The sequence below is a fragment of the Glycine max genome, chromosome 8, assembly GCF_000004515.6.
Source record: "Glycine max cultivar Williams 82 chromosome 8, Glycine_max_v4.0, whole genome shotgun sequence".
Taxonomy (NCBI): Eukaryota; Viridiplantae; Streptophyta; class Magnoliopsida; order Fabales; family Fabaceae; genus Glycine; species Glycine max.
The window spans coordinates 41,439,871-41,460,922 of record NC_038244.2 but is presented as its reverse complement, the minus strand read 5'-3'; the positions used below and the strand labels follow the sequence as shown (position 1 = coordinate 41,460,922).

The following is a 21,052-nucleotide window of genomic DNA, read 5'->3' as shown; positions in this document are numbered from 1 at the left end:
AATTGCCTCAAAACAGCAAGCAACCACCAGAACATGTTAGCAGTCCTGGATACAAGAAAAATCACAAGACAAGTCATATGAAAAGCATATTTCAGAGATTCTATTAAGCTGAACCCAAACATGGGAGTCCAAAGTAAAAATGTATTGAGACAATAGTGAAGACTAAGCAGTCATTAAAAAAGAAAAAAAAAAACTTGTGTTGCCTTTAAATTCCAATTCAGAAGCTTTTAAATCTGCTAAAGAAATGGATGCTACAAGAAGTGTCCTAACATTCAATATTTGAAAATTGATGTAGAGAAGAAAGATAATAGACACAGGATGCAGCACTAATATGGACAATCACAACCTACACAATCTAACTCCAAAATCCTTGCCTCTTTAAAGAAAACATGTGACATTATTGTTTTACACATTATATGATAATTCTTCCAATCATGCTCAACAAAACCACTCAGGAAGGAGTTCACTTACACTGAAAAAAAAAGTATCTATATGAACATCAATAATATACCCTTCCAAAGAATATGATCTTAAGAACAAAATTAAACAAATCCATAAAGCAAGCTCCACATCTCAACCAGCAGAGCCCCCATATCCCTTTTACATTACATAAAAAGGCAAGTTAATTCAGTGATTTAAAGATGGAGAAACCATGGATACTCAATCAGTTTTGTGGATGCATGGGCATTCGACAATAGCATAAAATAGCTTCACTTTCTCCTCCGCTTTCTTCGTCTTCTGTCACTTTCATCAGAACTAGCTGAGTCTGAGTCTGAACTAGCTGTTCCAGAATCTGATGAATCAGAACTTCCTGACTCATCATCTGATTCAGATTCTGAAACTTGTTTCTGTTGTTGCATGATAAGACGTGGCATATTCTTCAAATACTCACGTAGGTTCTCAGTAAGACCACCAAGACCAATGGATGTAAAGAAGTTAATGCAGAATCGTGTGTTTTTTGGATTATCTTTTGGAAATATGGATTCAAAAGATTCTTGCATCGTCGGATCATTTAACCGCTCATTTAGCAGCCGAATTCCAAGATGTTCTGATAATTCCTGCAACATCATAAACTGAAATCAACATCGTCTAACTTCCACATACAGAGATGCAGGCTTAATTTATGCAATCTAGAAGACAAGTCCCAAATTTATGCAGGCCTAACTATAAGAAAAGTATATTTCTAAAACACATAATTCAAAATTGGTGAAATAATAATGCAAGTGTATAAAGAAACAAAAAGAGGAATATGTGAGATTGAAAGAGTACCTGGAAGAGAATCTTAATAAATATACGTGAAGAAGAAGTTGTGTCCTCTTCAGTCAAGCGTATATATGATAAAACATGCCAAGGTAGAGCATCTGTGCCAAGTAAATGAGCAAAAAACTTTCCCACATTTCGCAGTTTATTTGTTTCAAGCCGGTGAATCATGGAGTACTGTTGCACAAAGCACTTTTCAAAATTTTCTTGGTGTACTTTGTTGATCATGCAGAAACGCTGCCCCAGAAGACCATAATATCTGAGATAGGTTCTCTCTTGGCTACAACATTCCAAAAGCATAATGCACAATTCCATCTGTCACCAAAATCATAGTTATTTTAAGTAATTAACAGGTATAACTTGACCAAACGGAGAATGATAAAACAGATGCTTGAAATGAATGTTCAATCTTAGCAACTAAGTATAGATGCAGCCTATGCTTACAATGGTTATAAATTATAACAGTTAGACAAGATGTAATTGGAGCACTAGTTCTTTAAAAGAACATTAAATTAGATATCTAAAAGATCAGTAAATGCCAAGATACAAATTGGCAAATCAGTGATTATATACAAGGGAGAGATAAAGAAAGAGAGCATTCATGTTTTTCAATATAATCACACCAATCGTTGAAATAGATTCTAAAGTTCTTCCATATTATTAAAATGCAGCAAGTAGATAGTTTTAGCAACAGAACAGTAACTGCTAGCAGAGATTCCAAGCTCACCTCTTGACCTGGCTCTAGCTTAATTTTCAAAAGCTTATGACCAGCTTCCTCAAAATCAACACTAGACATAATTGTTAAATATATTGTCCTTCGAAGATTGACAAGGTTTGTCTCTGTTTCATCTTTTATTTGCATCTGTTCTTCTTCCTCTTCGTCAGACTCATCATCTTCATCATCATCATCGTCTGACTCAGAATCCAAGCCTTCCTCATCATCTTCAGATTCCTCACCCAGCATTGATTTCTTCAACTCTTCATAACGCTTCTCATTCTCCAGGAAATTGGGGTCTGGCTTGAATATATCTGAGTAAAAACAAAATGGAAAATACAGAAATCACAATGACATATAACCTCAATCAAATTAGAAACAGATACAAACTTCAGTACAAAATGTACCAAGGGAAATCTCGGGATCTATCTCCTCATCCAAGGAGACTTCATGAGTTATCTGATCTTCCTGTTCCACAAGATCTAGTTCAGGACGAACAGCTGGATAGCCCTGCAAATGCAATGTAACCATCATAATACATTTCAATTTCAAACTATTCCTTTAAATTGATTAACAAAAGCATTGAATTTTGTGTTATTTGTAAATGTGGTATCGCAAACAATAAAAAAGAAGTACCTGAAACTTTGCTTTTCTTATTGCAAATAAACCTTCAATCAGAAACTGAACACGTTTGTCAATTTCTCCTTCATGAAGAATTCCACGAAAACGCTCAAAGATACCTGCAAAATTATAAATCTTATTTAGCAAAAAATTCCAAGACTAAAATTGATCTCAAGCATCATTTGCACATATACATAAGTGTCTTGCATTAGCATATTTATGCAAGAATGCAGGAATAACAAATATTAACCAACAGAACACCCGTAGCAAGTGGAGCACTTGGGTAGAGCAATAATTAGATACATATTTTTTTTTGTTTTGATAAAAAAATACATAAAGATATAAGATTACAGAGGTATAGCTGTATATGAGGATATGTGATCCTCCCTAAAAATAGAAGATACAAACAAAGGGGATAAGAAAAAGTGTCAAAGAAGCAAAGCTACCAGTCTCATAAATATATCTAGAAACATACATATTTGCTTTTGTTTGGGCATTATAATTAGTTGGGAAACTTAATTCTAGGAATCAAATAACTAAAAACAAGTTACAAAAGTTCACATGGAGGTGTTAGTAATAAATGAATGATAATATTACAGCTATGACATTGTAAATAAAAATTACATACCCCACACTCAGTAAATAAGGGACTATGGCTCCTATTTTAACCATTCACAGCACCTTTGATCTAACTTGTTTCCTTAATTTACCCAGCCTAAAACTCTAACACAATTTCATGTAACTTGAATCTTAAAACCCTATAATCCAGTCTGCCCCTCTCTAGCAGAGAAGGAGGTAATCTTAACCCAAATATCAAATATTTAGCTTTACCATGCTTCCTAAAAAAGACAAATGGAAAATTCATTAGCATATTTACAAATATAAACCTAAGCACATTGTTGCCACATAAATTGAGGGAATACTCACCATGAAGGCCTTTAGGTGAGAGGTCCTGCAGTATTGAACCACATTCGGTGACAAAACCAACAGCTACTTCAACACTGTCATCAGTAGGTTTCTCGAGTAAAACTGTGAGTAACTCAAGAGCAATGATCTCATGAGCCGCTTGCTGATTCACCAGATGCGCTATAAATTTAACAGCTGCTAGTAATTGAGGCTATAAATGATGAAAGACAAATGAAGAACACAATGAGAAACAAAAGGCAAATAAAAGTAAATTTGAAGCATAAAATTGATCTAAGAAAAAGAGTGGTAATTACACACCTTGTCATTCCGCTTATAAGCTCTCTTCAGCTGCAAAACAATCCTTCTTAGCAAAAGATCCCCCACTTCAGGAAACTTAGTATTAACGACAGCAACCAAGGCAGCAAAAACATCTGTAAATCCCGGAGATGCCATCTGCGACTTCATGCATGACCGACAAAAGAGTCCCCTTCCTCTAATCAGGTTTTCCGCAAACAATTCTGGAATAATATTCTTTATATTAGTAGCATTAACCTTATTTACAAGCCCATTAATGCTCTTTCTCAAAGCATCCCACGTTAACCTTTGATATTCAACACTACTTTTATCCTGAACTTCTTTCATCATCATTGCCATCTTAAAGGGGGGAATGTAAACACCTCCACTCTTTCCCAAATTAGATGCATCACCATTCAGGTTACCTCCCGGTATTGTTGCCTGTCGTTGAGGTTTTTCATCTTCAACCATTCTTCCATTTCCATCCTCTTTCTTCCTACTTTCTTCTTGCCGCTTGCTCACATCCTTCTCCCTATGGTTCCTCTCACTGCCACCATCCTTTTCAACTCTACGCCTCCTATCCCTGTCCCTGTCCCTATCCCTATCCCTATCCAATTTCCTAGCCAACTCCCTAGCATCTTCTTCCTCCGAATTATGACGCATGCGGCGATCCCTCTCATTGTCACCACCCTTTTCAACTCTCTGTCTCCTATCCCTATCCCTATTATTATCTCTATCCCTTTCCGATTTCCTGGCCAGCTCCCTGTAATCCTCTTCCTCCGAATCATGTCGCCCACGACGATCATTAATTTTCTGCCTGTCCTCATCACCTCCACGCCATCTATCACCATGATGCAATCTGTGACTCTCTGTCTCCCCTCGCTTTTCATCCTGGTCATTCCCTCGATGAGACTCCCTACCATCCCGGTCATCTCCTTCGTTGTCTCTCCCTCCACGCCCATCATGACGCCGCTGCAATCTTGCATCCTCCTTCTTCTCCTCCCTAATCCTCTCTTTGCTCACAATCTGACCTTCCTCCTCAGAGCTTTCAGACTCCTTTCTCTCCCTACTCTTACTCTTCCCATCCCTCTTAGCACCATTTCTTTCTTCTCCCGAATCACTGCCATCACCGTTCTCCCTGCTACTACGGTGACCGGAACTCTTCTTATTACTCCAACCACCGCGCCGATACCTCCTATCCCTCTCCTCATCCTCAGATTCACTACCACGGCGTTTCCTCACGTCATCCTCACTCGACTCGCTGCTGCGGCTGTGTCTTCTCGCCATGACAAACCCTAATTTAATAAAACAAAAATTAAATCCAAACTCAGAGCACACAGAGAAACGACGAATTGCAGAGACATAACTGCCAAAGTCGTTTACATTGTAAATGAAGAAGTGCGAAAGAGAAAGCACATACAAAATGCTAAAGAGTAATACAGTGACAAAGAAAAGAGTAATTGAACTAAGCAAGAACACGAAAACTCAAGTAACCTTGGATTTTGAATCACACAAGAACGACAAAGAACAGAGAACTAACGGTAGGGTTAGGGTTAGGTTTTTCTGAGAGGTGGGTGGTGCGAACCGAGGTCGCTTCCAACTTCCAAGCGGATCTTCTCCAGCGTGGGTTTTCTCTTCCGCTCTCTCCAACAAAAGCAATACCCGTCAGATCAATGCAAGGGTTCTGATTTGAAAAGAAAGAAAAAAACCATACATAAACGATTATTGGTTTTGTGTTTGAAGTTAGGTATTGCTAAATGGCACTATCCGTTTTGCTATTGGCACCACCTGCATGGGTGCCTTTTAGCTATATTCCCAATTTGCCCCTTGGACGAAAATACAACAAAATCATATTTTTCATTATGTAAATGGAAGTGAAAATATCAAAACACAACCGAAACATAATTTCATTGTTTAAGTGTAACAAAATCATACTTCTATTGTACACACTTGTGCATCTACATTTGAATACATTAATTACAAGTTCAATTACTTAGTTATAAGGAAACATAAACACACATGAAATCCATTTGCAACCCTTATATTTTATTGTATATAGTACACAATATATTTATTTGTTATAAGTTTTACAATGTGAAGTTGTTGTTCGGTGTAGCCACAACTAACAAAAGGAAACTATATAAGTAGTTTTTCTTCTGAGTACTCAGTGTATGAATACAAACAAAATTTAAAATTGTTTTTCATATAACAGAATGCATGAGTATGTAAAGTCAGAGACACAAGGAAAAACAAACTAAATCTCTAAATAATCTTAAATTTGAAGTTCATAGCAAGATCATGTGGCACACTTTATACCTAATAGCCTCATATGTTTTCCTTACACAACACTTGGAAAGAAGTCAAAAGATTAATTGGTCATGGTGTACTATAACTTTTAATGCAAGTGAATTAGATCTAATGAAAAACCAAGATGAACATTTTTTTATAGATGCATTTGACTAAACATTTAAGCAGTTAATACAGTTTTACACAACAACCTAGCTGGCAATGTCCACTACTTTTTGAAGTAAGATTCCAGATATTGCACACTTCACATTTCACAAAACTTCATAGATGAGACTTCACCATTATATACTTTTGATATTGTGTCAAGCTCAAGTGACAAACAATCGAGGAACCAAATGAACAAGGGAATTTATGTACAACTATACTCCTAATATTCAGTACAAAACAAGATGCAAATCAATGTGGGAGGAAGCACTCAGTCTCCTTTCCTTTCTACTAGGCAAATATTTCAAAACTTTGTCAAACAGACCCTAGTCCCTTGGTGCATCACTGCATCACAAAATCAATGTTGGTGTCCTGTTTCAGACACGATTATAACAAATCTCTAGAACAACTAAAAGAGCATTACAAATAATGACAATAAATTACAGAGGCATGAGGACCCAGAACATACAAAATCTGAGAAAAATATCCAATATCAAATTTATCTATCTATCTATATATTTGGTCACAAAGGAGGTCTAAGACCTAGTGTGGAGAGGAAAAAAGTAGGCAAAAGTTAAGACAATGTTGTCCAGGTGAAATTGGAATCCAGCACCAACTACTCCCCAAAGACAAAATATCGAAATTGCCCAAAGTTAAGACCTAGTGTAATTGAAATATCGAATTTCATTTCAAAGTAAAATATAAAATAGAAAAAAGTGCAAAGGCATTGGAATTAAAAAGCTAATGCTAGAAACATATAATTTATCTGCCTCAAAATAAACATTTTCTATAAATAATAGAGTTTGAGTAAAATGGGAATAAATATGAAGCCTAGGTATGAGTCACAGTGACGCATTTTTTTTTGTTGAAAACTCTGAAAGTGAAAACCAAACCAACGTGCCCCCTTAGTCTTACATCAAATTAGTTTTTGAACATGATTCCGTTATGGTGCTATTAGTTGAAGTAATTGATTTCATTTCGTGCCTTCTTAGTCTTACATCAAATTAGTTTTTAAACATGATTCCATTATGGTGCTATTAGTTGAAGTCATTGATTTCATTTCATGATTGGATTCTGTTTTGACACATTACTTTTCCATATTAGATGACCCAATTCCCATGCAATGCACATACCCACTTCAACTTCAAACCTTCCGCAACCTTCTCAAAGCCTGCATAGCCCAAAGGGATCTCATAACTGGCAAAATCCTCCATGCCCTTTACTTCAAGTCCCTCATCCCACCCTCCACCTACCTCTCCAACCACTTCACCCTCCTCTACTCCAAATGTGGCTCCCTCCACAATGCCCAAACTTCCTTCCACCTCACCCAATACCCCAATGTCTTCTCCTACAACACCCTCATCAATGCCTATGCCAAACACTCCCTTATCCACATTGCCCGCCGGGTGTTCGATGAAATTCCCCAACCAGACATTGTCTCTTACAACACCCTTATAGCTGCTTATGCTGATAGGGGTGAGTGTGGGCCCACGTTGAGGCTCTTTGAGGAAGTTAGAGAGCTTCGTTTGGGGCTTGACGGGTTTACATTGTCGGGCGTGATCACTGCGTGTGGTGATGATGTTGGATTGGTGAGGCAGCTGCATTGCTTTGTGGTGGTCTGTGGGCATGATTGTTATGCTTCGGTGAATAATGCGGTGCTCGCATGTTATAGTAGGAAGGGGTTTTTGAGTGAGGCGAGGAGGGTGTTTAGGGAGATGGGGGAGGGTGGGGGTAGGGATGAGGTTTCGTGGAATGCAATGATCGTGGCATGTGGGCAGCACCGGGAGGGAATGGAGGCAGTGGGGTTGTTTAGGGAGATGGTCAGGAGGGGTTTGAAGGTTGATATGTTTACCATGGCGAGTGTTTTGACTGCGTTTACTTGTGTTAAGGATTTGGTTGGGGGGAGGCAGTTTCATGGGATGATGATTAAGAGTGGGTTCCATGGGAATTCACATGTTGGGAGTGGGTTGATTGATTTGTATTCCAAGTGTGCTGGCAGTATGGTGGAATGTAGGAAGGTGTTTGAGGAGATTACTGCACCGGATTTGGTTCTTTGGAACACGATGATTTCTGGATTTTCACTGTATGAGGACTTGTCTGAAGATGGTCTTTGGTGTTTCCGGGAGATGCAGCGCAATGGTTTTCGTCCAGATGATTGTAGTTTCGTGTGTGTGACTAGTGCTTGTTCTAATTTGTCATCCCCTTCTCTGGGAAAGCAGGTGCATGCATTGGCTATCAAATCTGACGTTCCTTACAATCGTGTTTCAGTGAATAATGCTCTTGTTGCTATGTATTCCAAATGTGGAAATGTTCATGATGCAAGAAGGGTTTTTGATACCATGCCAGAGCATAACACGGTGTCGCTGAATTCAATGATTGCAGGCTATGCACAACATGGTGTTGAGGTTGAATCGCTCAGGCTTTTTGAACTGATGCTGGAGAAAGATATAGCACCTAACAGCATAACTTTCATAGCTGTTCTTTCTGCATGTGTACACACTGGAAAAGTTGAGGAGGGTCAGAAATATTTCAATATGATGAAAGAAAGGTTTTGTATTGAACCAGAAGCTGAACATTATTCGTGCATGATAGATCTTTTGGGTCGGGCTGGCAAACTCAAGGAGGCTGAGAGGATTATTGAGACAATGCCATTTAATCCTGGTTCTATTGAATGGGCTACTTTGCTTGGTGCGTGTAGGAAGCATGGAAATGTGGAGCTAGCTGTGAAAGCGGCCAATGAGTTCCTCCGGCTGGAACCTTATAACGCTGCTCCGTACGTAATGCTATCAAATATGTATGCCAGCGCTGCCAGATGGGAAGAGGCTGCAACAGTTAAAAGGCTGATGCGGGAAAGAGGAGTGAAGAAGAAACCAGGTTGTAGTTGGATTGAGATAGACAAGAAGGTGCATGTCTTTGTGGCTGAAGACACTTCACATCCAATGATAAAAGAGATTCATGTGTACATGGGGAAGATGTTAAAGAAAATGAAGCAAGCAGGGTATGTACCAGATATAAGATGGGCATTGGTGAAAGATGAAGAGGTAGAGCCAGATGAAAGAGAAAGAAGGTTATTGTATCACAGTGAGAAGCTAGCAGTTGCATTCGGTTTGATCTCCACTGAAGAAGGGGTGCCTATACTGGTTGTAAAGAACCTAAGAATTTGTGGTGATTGCCACAATGCCGTCAAACTTATTTCAGCCCTCACTGGCAGGGAAATCACTGTTAGAGATACCCACAGGTTTCATTGCTTTAAGGAAGGGCACTGTTCATGCAGGGACTATTGGTGATAAAAACAATAAATATTGTTTTATCATATTAGTTATATACACCTATTGCATGTGTGGGTAAATACTTATTCAATAGAAATTTATCACATGAAATGAAAGCTTATTCATAAGCCTGACATTGAAGCTAACTGAAATAAGTTAAAAAAATGCACTGTGTTAGGAAGGTCTTAAGTCACTTTTAGTCTTTCATAAGTTCAAATGAACTTGGTAGAAGTTCTTTCAAAGCAGCTAAAGCTAATGTAACAGTTACCAACATAGTTTTTGGTTTATCCACAGGAAAACACATTGACCACATTGACAATACCAAATTACCAATTCTAAATTTAAGCTGGCACAACTTAATCTCAAATGCTTTTCAGAGCTTATTTGTAGAAGCCTACACACAAGTTAGCGTAGAGCTATGTACTTCTGGCTAAATGAAAGCCTGAAGTCACTGTTTTACGACAGGCTTTATAAACTAGTCATTGATGTTGGAGAACACAAGGCTTTATAAACTCTACACTAAATATCTCGTACTTTCAATCTTATACTTAAGTCTCGTAATTGGATCTATTTGGGGTTCTAATCTTGATTTTTCTGTCCTTTGGGTCTCCATTCCTCTGTACTCATCTAGTTGATGGATACATGTTTTATATCTTTTGACCTTGGGGATTTTGAATCAACAAATCGACGCATGTTTGTTTTATTGTTGCAAACACACTCTTGGGACAAAATGAGATTTACAAAAACATCCAGACTCTTCCTTTTGCAAAACTAAGTTAGTGAACCATTAAATTTATCTTAAAATTTGTATACCGCATTTTGAACGGAAATCCAAACATCGCCTTAGACATTAACATTTAGTTTGGACTATGTTGTAGGCTTGTAGCACAATTTTCTTAAAACAGAAATAGATTAGTAGTCTTTTCAGCCTATGGCATTGCCACAGAAACTAAATGCATGTGCATTCTAAATGTTGAAGTGCAGAGTATTTTGGTTGTGTTCACTAGAACTGGGAAATGAAAATGGTCATAACTCAATCATGCGGAGCAATATCTATTAGAAAAATAATTTAATTGTACAACCTATTATCAGTATAAAACATTTTTAATTTAATTTGACGTGTCATATCAGTATGAAGCTTGATATCCCATGTAGTTAGTACTTGGTAACGTAATCAAATTCATAGCATAACACTCAACTTTGAGATGATAAGTTGGTGTCCTACTTTCAACACAACGTGATTTTTCAAAGCCAAGTGATGGAGAAAGAAATTGCAGCTTTTATGTGATTCTATGTGGCTCAAATCTCTAGCTACCAAGATGTGATGGAGGAAAGAAATTTAAATTAAACGTGAGTTTCAAAAATTAGATTTAATGAATTCAATTTTCTTCTTTCTCTAGCACCAACTAATCCAAATTCCTTTAAATGAATTCGAACATACTTTCGTAAGTTCACCTTTGCATGTAGTATACTTCTAGCCAGAAATAGTGATGGGAATGGATCATCACCCAATACCTAATGGGCATTTTAATAAATGAGTCTGGAACTAGGTTTGAGTCAGTAATTTTTGTGGGAGGGGAGTGCTTAAAGACAGTGACATAAACACAACACTGTAAACACACACATCTGCACTCCTTTTTATTGCAAGAGCAATTCACTGTCTCGGAAGAAAATGAGGAATCAAAAAAGTAGAAGGAAAGCCCCAGCAAAGAAATTTCAACAGTAATAATGTCTTGGGAGAAATAAATGCAAAATTTCATAGGAGTAGTGCCATAAAACCTTTTCCATGATCCAGAAAACCAAAAAAGCAGAAAATCCCTGCTCTACTCATACTTTACAAGTGTAGCAACCAAAGCACTGTAAGTAGGGGGGAGGACAAATCTTTATCCTCAGTATGATTTCCCACAATGTATCAAGCTTCCAGCACCCAAGAAAAGACCAAAAATAGCAGCACTTCCAAGTGTAGTTTGTCCAATATGCCTAATTTTCAATAGTCCAGGCACCTGCATGCATATCAATGAATTAATAGATAAGAATGCTGCTGCGTATGGACTATGGACCATGAATGAAGTAACTCATTTTCACGTCTATAATAATGTGTATCAATATCAGCACAAAAGATTGAAGATGTAAGTTTTGACAACCAAGGTAAACTTTTCTTTTCTAATTTTTTACTGTAGTTGCCGACAGTATTAGGCATTGCCAGAAAGTTTGCAGCCAGTTGATGCACAGCTGGGACAGGCACGGTTACTGTTTGGGAAATTAGGGCCTGCTATTGAGATGATCTCAGCCTAGAGTATTAATAACATAGAATTTCTGAATTGTGTGTTGTTTACTTACACACATTTTTGTATCTATATTTGAATACAATCAATTACAAGGTTAATTACATTTTTTGAAGTAAGGTTAATAATTACTTAATTATACAGAAACATAAATACACATAAATTCATTTGCATGCCTTATATTTAGTAGAATATATGTGTATGTCTTGACAATGTAAAAGATTTTTACACTATCATCCAATTACAAACAACTATGTATGATAAGTTTGTTGATTTTTATAATAACTATCATAAAAGTCATACTAACGATAGTTTTTTATTAGTTCATAGTATGAAAAATCTTGAGACATAAGGAAACCCGACCTGAAGCTCAATATAATCTTATTATTGAAGTTAAGAACAAGATCAAGTGACATACCTTGTACCTAATAGCTTCATATGTTCCATACACAGCACCTGGAAAGAAGCCAAAAGATTAGGCAATGATGTTCTAAAACTTTTCAATGCAAGTAAATTAGATCTAATGTAAACCCAATATGAATGTATTCTATAAATGCATTTGACCATAACATTCCAGCAGTTAATACAATTTTACACAACCAACTGGCAGACAGTTTCCACTACTTTTTAAAGCAAGATTCCAGATGATGCACACTTCACAAACTTCATAGATGATACTTAACCAATATATACTTGTGATAAAAAAAATTGGGCAACATAATGTACTGATGATTGGTGAATTTATGTACAACTAAGATTCATTACAAAACAAGATGCAAATCAATGTGCAAGGAAGCACCCAGTCCCCTTCCTTTCTACTAGAAAAAATTTCAAGACTTCATTAAATAGACCCTAGGTGCATCATACAAACATTCTGTATGTCTAGAATTGAATTTGAGAGACTTTCATAGAAGTGTCTTCTTGTAACAACATTTTGTAAAAAAAGAACACATAGTCAATTTCCTATTTCAGAATCCCCAAGGTCCAGGAATATGAAACATCTCCAGATAAACTAAAAGACCATTACAAGTTACAACTGGTAGCAATAAAATACGGAGGAAGGAGATCCAAAACACAGAAAAACTGAGCTAAAATATCCAACCAGCATCAAATTTATCTATTTGGTTACAAAGGAGGTCTAAAACCAAGGGTGGAGAGCAAAAAGGCAGGCAAAAGTGAAGACAATGTGGCTTTGCTGAAATTGAAACCCAGTACCAACTAGTCCCAAAAGATAGCCCTCACACTAAATTAAAGCTCTTGGTTTAAAAACAAAGTTATTTACATAAGAATAATTATTTTATAATAAAAATGCAAAGGAATGGACACTCAAATCTGTTGCTTAGCCAAGTCTAGCCATAGTCCATAAATTATAAAAATAATTGGTCTGTTTAGTTTCGGCAAAATCGTTTTCTATTTTCATTTCCTATTTTCCAAAACAGTGTGTTTGGACACCCATTCAATACGCACTTATACCAATAAAATCAAATCAAATGTCTCCAACTTTGCAGAAGCTATATTGCTTGAGGAGCTGAGGTGGAACGTGCTTAAAATACAGCAAGACACAAAAACAAACTTCCTGACAATTATAAAAAAAAAAAGTTAGAACCATCTGGTTTGAGAGGACGTTTTTGTTTTCACTTTCAATTACAGAAATTTTGTAATATTTCTTGTTTTCAAAAGCTTGCACAGGAAACAGATACAGGAAATAAAGTGAAAACAGAGTAACATTTTTAAAAATAAAGACAAAAATAAAAAATGTTTTCGCAAACCAATAGCCCAAATATTTTCTAACATTTTCGTGAAAACGGAAAAAGAAGCCCTTTACTCCACTCCAACACCATCAGCAGCACCACCAACAAGAAAACACCTGAAGATCTATCAAGGACATGTTTGGGTAAACTTCGCCAGAGCACTTATGAGTGAGAAAAATGAAATAAGTTTCTCCAAAATTAGCTTACGGAGAAGCTCTTTTTTTTTCTCCTTCTCTTATAAGTACTTCTTTTTTTCCATAGCACTTATTAAGTACTTATTAAAAGTTCACCCAAACAAGCCCTAACAACCATACCAACTAAACAGATATGCATAGAAGAATAATTTTCTCTAATAAAATCAAATCAGTGCAATTGAACCATCGAACTTCAAAAGTGCCAAAGGCGTTGAAATTAAAAGACCGAAGCTACAATAAGTAATGCTAAACACACGTATCAGCCCCGAAATAAATAATTTATTTTAAAAAAAAAACTATAAATGGAATAGAAATAAAGCTTAAGGTATTGTAGAAGGTGAAGATAACGGGTATGAGTGACTAACCGACGGCGCCGCCGACAGCGCCGCCCATAGCGGCGCCGGCGGTGACACGAGTGAGGCAGCTATCCCTTGCCATAGGAAGTCGGCGTGAGAGGCACACTGCGAGTGACGTGTTTTGTTGTTAGGAGAAAAAAGAGAGTCTGAAAGTGAAAACCGAACCAATTTGTTGCTTCTGCGTTTTACTATCCCTAGCCTAACTCTAGTTTGTTTTGGGAATACATCGAATTAATTTTTAAAATGGATTAACTAATGAATTTTTTATATCCTATTAAAGAGTTTACAAAATTAACACATTCTACTTGACTATTTCAGCTAGAATCAACTAACAGTACATTTTTGGACTAAGGAAACAAATTGGGGTGATGTAAAAAATAACACAGATTAAAAATTTAATTTAATTAAACATTTTACTATATCCACTTTTTAAAAATGTAAGATTTTTTTTTCTCTATGTTATAAAAGAATATTTTAATTTTTAGATAAGTAAAATAAAAGAGCGTAAATAGTACACTGCTAATATAAAGAGTTTTTATTTGTGTCATTTAAACTAAATTGGCAGGTATTATAAATTTATTGATTTTTGCAAAACTTCTCTTAGAAAAATATTTATCATAATTTCTGATTAGTTGATAATGTGATTTTTTTTATATTAACAGTGCATGAAAATTAAAGTGAAAAGGAAATTTTACACCCAATTCTCTTCATATTATGGTAGTTTTGTGAGGAGGAATTTTATTTTATGAATTTGATATTCCGATTAAATCTAAGCTAAAATGGATTAGTTTTTGTTTTTTTATATATAGGCAATTGAAGAGATAATAAATGATTTATAATAATTCTTACGACTAACTAAGCTAAATTCACTTGGTTTGGTTTAAATATGATATTTAGAAAATATTTTGTTTATTCTGTTTAAAAATTTAAGAGTTTTATCGATATGAATTTCATTTTTTTTTACAACCGAATTTCACTTTATTATATCTCCAGAATTTTGATGTATTAAAATCTTGAGACTCAATCACCTTAATTTTTTGTTTGCAATAGAATTTTGCCATATCTTTTTAGCTTAGTTCATACCTATCTCCTCATGATATTTTCTATTACTTTGGTTTAATAACGATCTCTGTGGCAAATAATACAAATAAATGAATGCCAAAAACTTTCTTACACTATCATGATGTTAGATGTATAAAACACCCGAGTACAGAACCAAAATCACAATTAATTTCCACAATTGGATAGCTAGAAAGGTATCCGTCATAAGCAACATACAACTTCATCGTATCACTCATATATTTTGTCCAAGAATGTAGAATGAATACCATAATGTTATCGATCCCTTTTTATTTCTGAATGAAGAGAAGTAGATCACCAAACAATTCTTTTGAGTTCTGCTTTGGCTCTCCCAACAAGCTAGTCCTCATTTTTTATGAAACACGAATACCGGACACGACACAGATATGAACACGTGAATACTTGTAATGTCCAAAATATAGAACGTAACACGGGTGTCGTGTCGGTGTCGGACATGGACTCGGACGCATGTCGGATACCGGACACAACAAGAGACTGGAGTGTTCGTGCTTCATAGCTCATTTCCCATCAATATTCTCCAAAAAAGTGTTTAAAAAGAAAACCTGCTCAACATCTAAGTACAACACAATGTTATTGCAAAACACTTGCATAATTTTCTAGAATCAAGATTTTTGCAACTGATAATTTCTATATTTGAAGAACTAATTTCATTTATGAAAAAAGCACTTAAATAAGCATACAATCAAGGAGTGGCTGAAGTTTGATACCAATGAAATAATCACAGGAAGATTATCATTTATGGAGAAGTTCTCATCCTCTTGGTTGTGGGAAGAAGTTGTTCCTTGTCTTCTTCATTTTCATTATTAGAGCCACCAACTCCAACTCCGATTAATCTGGGCTCTGACTCATGATCATTAGGGATTTGAGTAATGGATTCCCTTTCAAAAATCTCCTTGTTATTACTAGTAACCAGCTTGAACCCTGTTTCTGTGGCATATACTATTTTCTGTCTTGCTGTCGTTGTGTTCATATTCAAATATAAATGTTATGTTGCTGAAATGATCACACACTTAACTTATTCTGTCAAATTTTTTGATGCCATGATAGCAAAACAACACATGATCTGAAATTAAGTTTTTGTAATATTTCAGAACCCAGCCAACCTTTATGCCATCTTGATAGATAGAACACGAAACACGTCCACCATATTTGGTTGATCCCTTAGTGAGAAAAACGCAGTAAATGAAATCGCACAAGTCAGATTTGGGAAGATAAGGAATAGTTATTGAACTGTCTGCTATACAAAACCCACACTCGTCAGTGACATGGTCTCCGGGGAAGAAGAAACATGCACCATCATCAATATAAGAAGGATTATTAAGATATTGTTGGTTTAAGTACGGTATGTGGCTCTGTAAGATGTGTTGTAACACTAGCTGTTGAGTAAAGTCTGTCTCCAGAGAAATGCAGTTAATTTTGATAGGCCTAACCTTTCTAAAGATGATAAGTGGACAATGTTGATCCCAACAAACTCAAGATTGTTACAATTGTCTAGAGAAAGAATAGTAAGTTTCCTCTTCTGCCAAATTGATGACAGCAATGCACATATAGCTGTGTGACCTAAGTTCAATTCTGTTATTTCCTCTGATATCACTGAGAATTCCTTGAGAGATGAACAACCATAGGCTAAAAGTCTTTGGAGAGATTTTGCATGAACATGATGGAGCTGATGCAAGCTTACACATTCGTGGAGAAAAACAGATTCAAGTTTTTCTGTATTGGATAAGTCAGGGATCTCAATAAGGTTTCGACAACCACAAAGGCTAATTATCTTTAAATTAGCAAGATTCTGTGACAAGAAAGATGCATCACATTGTTCAGAAATTGTTAAAATCATAACCATGAGCCTTAACTGAAAGAGAAACCTAAGCATGACTCTTGCGAATGAGCTTCACTTGAGGCAGCACAAAACCAGTTACCATTGACAACTCTCTCATGTACCTTTACAAATTGAAAGAAAAATTAGCATGTATGCAACATTCATACCTGAACCCCGTCCCAAGGCTTTTTAAGCTTGCTATCAGGCATGTGGAGCTCTACAATTTGTTCAGCACAAAAGTTAGACGGCAAAGACTTGAGATAGAATCTATCCCATTCAAGGTACATCAATTTATCAGGCAATGACTAAAGACCAGTAGGAGGAAGGTGCAAATTAAATTTGTTTCTCCAAAAAAAAATTATTTGAAGAAATCTCAGGTTAGTCATCTTTGCAAGAGAATTGAAGCTCAAACATAGATCCCTTTTTAAATTATGCAAATCCAAATCTAAAGTTATACCTTCAATAAAATCAGTTCCCTGACAAACAAATATTCAAATAATAAAATCAGTTCCCTGACAAAAAAATTGAATCGATTTTAAAAATTAGAAGATGAAATTGAACTAAAACAAAATTAAAGGATCAAGTTGAACTTGAAAACATGGATAATTTGCAGGCCACCTACTTTGTGCTGAAATTCAACTCAGAGCAATTGGGGTGGCAACTGGCAAGAGTTGAACTTTAGACTACTTACTCATAGAGGCTTTGATACACATCACGAACCAGTTATTCCTAAGGCTTAAACCTGAAAGGTGAAGACAAAAGACACATGAATAGTTTTATATTCCGTTTCTAACATTAAAATATGGAAGTAAATTCAGAATCTCTAGTCTTCACAATATGTGGACTTCAACTCATGACTTGACATGCTGTTTGCAGCCTATGGCATCCACCATAAATACTCTGGCAGGTACCCTATACAAGGTTTTTTCGGCTTCACCCAATGAAGCCAGAAAGGAACTGCGCCAAGCATGTTTTGACTATTGAGCCTTGGACATCTTTTTTTAAGTGGACCCATTGCTTTACTCTCTGGTCTAAACCCTAACCCGCTGGGTTTAATTCTCCATTTTTTTGCTGTTGCTTTCTATGGGTTTAATACTTCCACCCATCTACCGTTCATTTAGTTTCTAGTCATGGAATTTGGCTTTTGGTTAATATTTTTCTCTATTGACAAGTTTCGTTGTAGCATGTTTTCCTTATCTTCTAAAAGCTTGAATAGGAAGCCTGTTATGCAATAATTTGACCATTGTGCAACATAGTTCACAAAAAATTGTATCATTCTTGTTTCAACTTTTTTTCATTATATTCACAAAAGTTGAGGTTTCTTTTGCAGTGTCGATGATCAATGTTTTAGTAGTATATGATGACAGTGACTGTCTCAGTTCTGTAAGTCTTAACCAATTAATATTTTTCAGTGTGCATTTGGCATAATATTTCCCATCATAAAGGGTGAAGGAGTAAGGCAAATGTTTTTCCCCATATCCATACCGACATTTTATAGAGCTCCTCCTGAATCCTGATAGGTGATGAATTGAGGAGTAAGGGAACCGTTGTTCTGCCTACAATGCATTTTCAATTAATTTGTCTTGAAATCAAAGCGGATTTCGATGGACGCAAAGGACATTTGTTATGCCACTTGGAAGGGATTATTGATGAGGGGTTTCAATAGGTTTTAGGAGCTAATTGGTCAAACCCTTTGGCCTTTTACTTTCATTGTACCAAAAGAAAAAAAGTAAATAGACATTGTCAACCCGAAAATTGTGTGCTTATATATGTAATATATTCCTGTCTTGTTTCTTTTTCCTTCAGCACACATTATTGTACCAAAGAGGGGGGATACTTGGGACCAGAATGGATTTACAGAACAGAAAATTACATGTTAACATCATTATATGTAAATCATGACTTGTACTGGTAGTTATGGAAAGAAAAAGTTACCTATTATTTGTGTTACATTAATATACGTGTCACATAGGAGTATTAAATAAAATCAATTCAAAAATAAGACTTTTTTGGAATTGAAAGTAAAAAATTTCTGGTACTGTAATACAAGCACTAAAATTAAAAAAAATAATTATAAGTATAATATTGAAAGTAATCATTATTATTGTTTTGTAACAAGTATTTTATTTCTCTGTTTCTTTAACAAGTATCTTACTACTCATCCTTATATATTTTCATTATTTGGAGAAATTTCAACTTTTTTTTTTGGGAAGTAGAAGTAAAATATTTCTGGTCCTGTCATACTATTAACAAAATTAAAGATTAATTTTTAAGCATATAATACTGAAAGTAATCATTATTCGAAACTTTTTTTTTTAAGTATTTTATTACTTTTCATCCTTGTATATTTTCATTATTTGAAGAAACTCAAAAGAACCAAAACTGTACAGTAGAAAGACAAGAATTTAACTGTCCAGGTCAAGGTAACAAACAAAAACTTGCATAACTTTTTCTTGCACACCCCCACCCCCTTCCTCAAATCCCTGTATGAAGAGAGCTTGCATAATTGAAGTTTGAGGGACATAAGAGATTACACATTTCACTACCCATCTGGAAACTACAAAACTCAAACACAACCACCAAAGTCTATAACCATTTCACATTCCACTTTTGAACTAGATTGTAGGGCTTTACCCCAAAGGGAGCCCTTTCAGAAATTCTCAAAGGCCTGAGCCAAACCCAGGCCTAAGAGGGGGTTTGGAAATAGTTTTCAACCAGCAATAGACGCGCCTCGGTTAGAACCTCACTAGCTGCGTCATTGCCCCAAGCGCAAAGATGGTTGTCTACAACGTCTTACAAGTCATTTTATAATAACCTATGTCAGTCTCATCTACTGGTATAGTCGATGTGGGACTTCGGCCAATGTTCCTGTTGTTCTAAGACACCCACAAAACGTAGATCAAATCTGACCTTCATGGCATTCTCTATGTACCTGTGTTTGATTTACACACAAAAATAAATTCAACCATTAGCAATAGCCAATAAAACTATCCAACAAATTATTCAAATCAGACACTTTAAAAAGACCAGCAGGCATCCTTAGATCATATGAAAAAATTACAATCAGGTCAATGGTAACAGTTTCCAATTTATAATGATAACTCGAATGGTGTAAGCATGTGGAATCTTTGGACATGATCCTTGTGGCTGGGTTCCAAAATCAGAACCAGTTTTCTTCAAATTCATCTCCAACTAAACAATCCTGCAAGCAACCCATACCATTGCAGGCACCCAGGACATTGTGATCGTGGTCGAATCGGAGGCAACAATCATCAATAGTGGATGATGGGTTTGCATGCCAATCTTGGCATTCTATGTCTTTCATGCTATGAAGCACGAACACCTCTTTTGTTCAAAATTTCGTCGTGTCGAACATATTTTCAACACGACACATCCCGACATTTCTTATCTTGTCAAGTGTTTAATTTAAAAATTATTTTTTTTGGCTTGAACACTTAAGTTTTTACTTTTAAACAACTCGTACACTTAAAAAAAATATAAAAGGTTGGTTTTAAAAAAATGAAAATGTCATCAATTCAGATATTTTGTAATATGTTAGAAATTTAGCTGTTTGTGTATCTATGCGATCTTACTGTATCCTATATTTTAGACATTAGTTGTGTTGTTGAAGTGTTTGTGTCCACGTTTCATAGCTTCCCTGAATGTTATCAGGACGTGAGTGTTTCTGGACAAGCTTTGAAGGTGCAATTTAATGAATGTAGGATGGAAGAAGAGGGAATTTCAAGTCTTGGAAATACATCTGAATTGCATGACAACCTTCACCGGAAGCCGCGACAGAATTTCCACGACTGAATCTTATTTTATTAAGAAACTCATAAATTCTACTCTAATAATTTTATGAGTTTGTTTAATCCTTTTCTGGTTATACTTTCATTTAACATTTTTATCTCCGTATAATTTTGTTTTTTAAGCATATGAAACTTAGTAGATATGTACTCAGTATATATTGTTCATAACTAACAAGAAAATACACATCATATCATTAAAAAAATTAAACAAAAAGAAAAAA

General features: G+C 35.7%; 3 protein-coding genes and 1 non-coding gene across 5 annotated transcripts; 1 reads left to right on the top strand and 3 right to left on the bottom strand.

The window, feature by feature from the left end:
* Positions 1 to 377: 377 nt before the first annotated feature.
* On the bottom strand, positions 378 to 5,494 carry LOC100814050 (pre-mRNA-splicing factor CWC22 homolog). Of its 2 annotated transcripts, none has more exons than XM_003530659.5 (8): positions 5,337 to 5,494; positions 3,821 to 5,091; positions 3,524 to 3,713; positions 2,612 to 2,715; positions 2,383 to 2,485; positions 1,988 to 2,289; positions 1,270 to 1,575; positions 378 to 1,058 (listed from the first exon to the last, which is right to left on the bottom strand). In XM_003530659.5, the coding sequence occupies exons 2-8, from the start codon at positions 5,081 to 5,083 to the stop codon at positions 711 to 713; spliced, it is 2,616 nt and encodes an 871-aa protein (XP_003530707.1). In that variant the 5' UTR covers positions 5,084 to 5,091; positions 5,337 to 5,494; the 3' UTR covers positions 378 to 710. The 2 variants fall into 2 exon arrangements, with proteins under 2 accessions (XP_003530707.1, XP_006586031.1); XM_006585968.4 differs by having other exon boundaries at positions 5,291 to 5,492.
* Positions 5,495 to 6,253: 759 nt separating this feature from the next.
* LOC100798589 (pentatricopeptide repeat-containing protein At3g49710) lies at positions 6,254 to 9,991 on the top strand. The gene has a single exon (XM_003532019.5). It carries the CDS (start codon positions 7,366 to 7,368, stop codon positions 9,532 to 9,534), a length of 2,169 nt encoding a protein of 722 aa, XP_003532067.1. The 5' UTR covers positions 6,254 to 7,365; the 3' UTR covers positions 9,535 to 9,991.
* Positions 9,992 to 11,129: 1,138 nt separating this feature from the next.
* Positions 11,130 to 14,325, bottom strand: LOC100798056 (reactive oxygen species modulator 1). The gene is made up of 3 exons (XM_003532018.5): positions 14,112 to 14,325; positions 12,220 to 12,257; positions 11,130 to 11,519 (listed from the first exon to the last, which is right to left on the bottom strand). The coding sequence occupies exons 1-3, from the start codon at positions 14,182 to 14,184 to the stop codon at positions 11,406 to 11,408; spliced, it is 225 nt and encodes a 74-aa protein (XP_003532066.1). The 5' UTR covers positions 14,185 to 14,325; the 3' UTR covers positions 11,130 to 11,405.
* Positions 14,326 to 19,648: 5,323 nt separating this feature from the next.
* LOC113002494 (U4 spliceosomal RNA) lies at positions 19,649 to 19,799 on the bottom strand. The gene has a single exon (XR_003268050.1). It is a non-coding gene; the product is annotated as a U4 spliceosomal RNA (small nuclear RNA).
* Between the last annotated feature and the right edge of the window lie 1,253 nt (positions 19,800 to 21,052).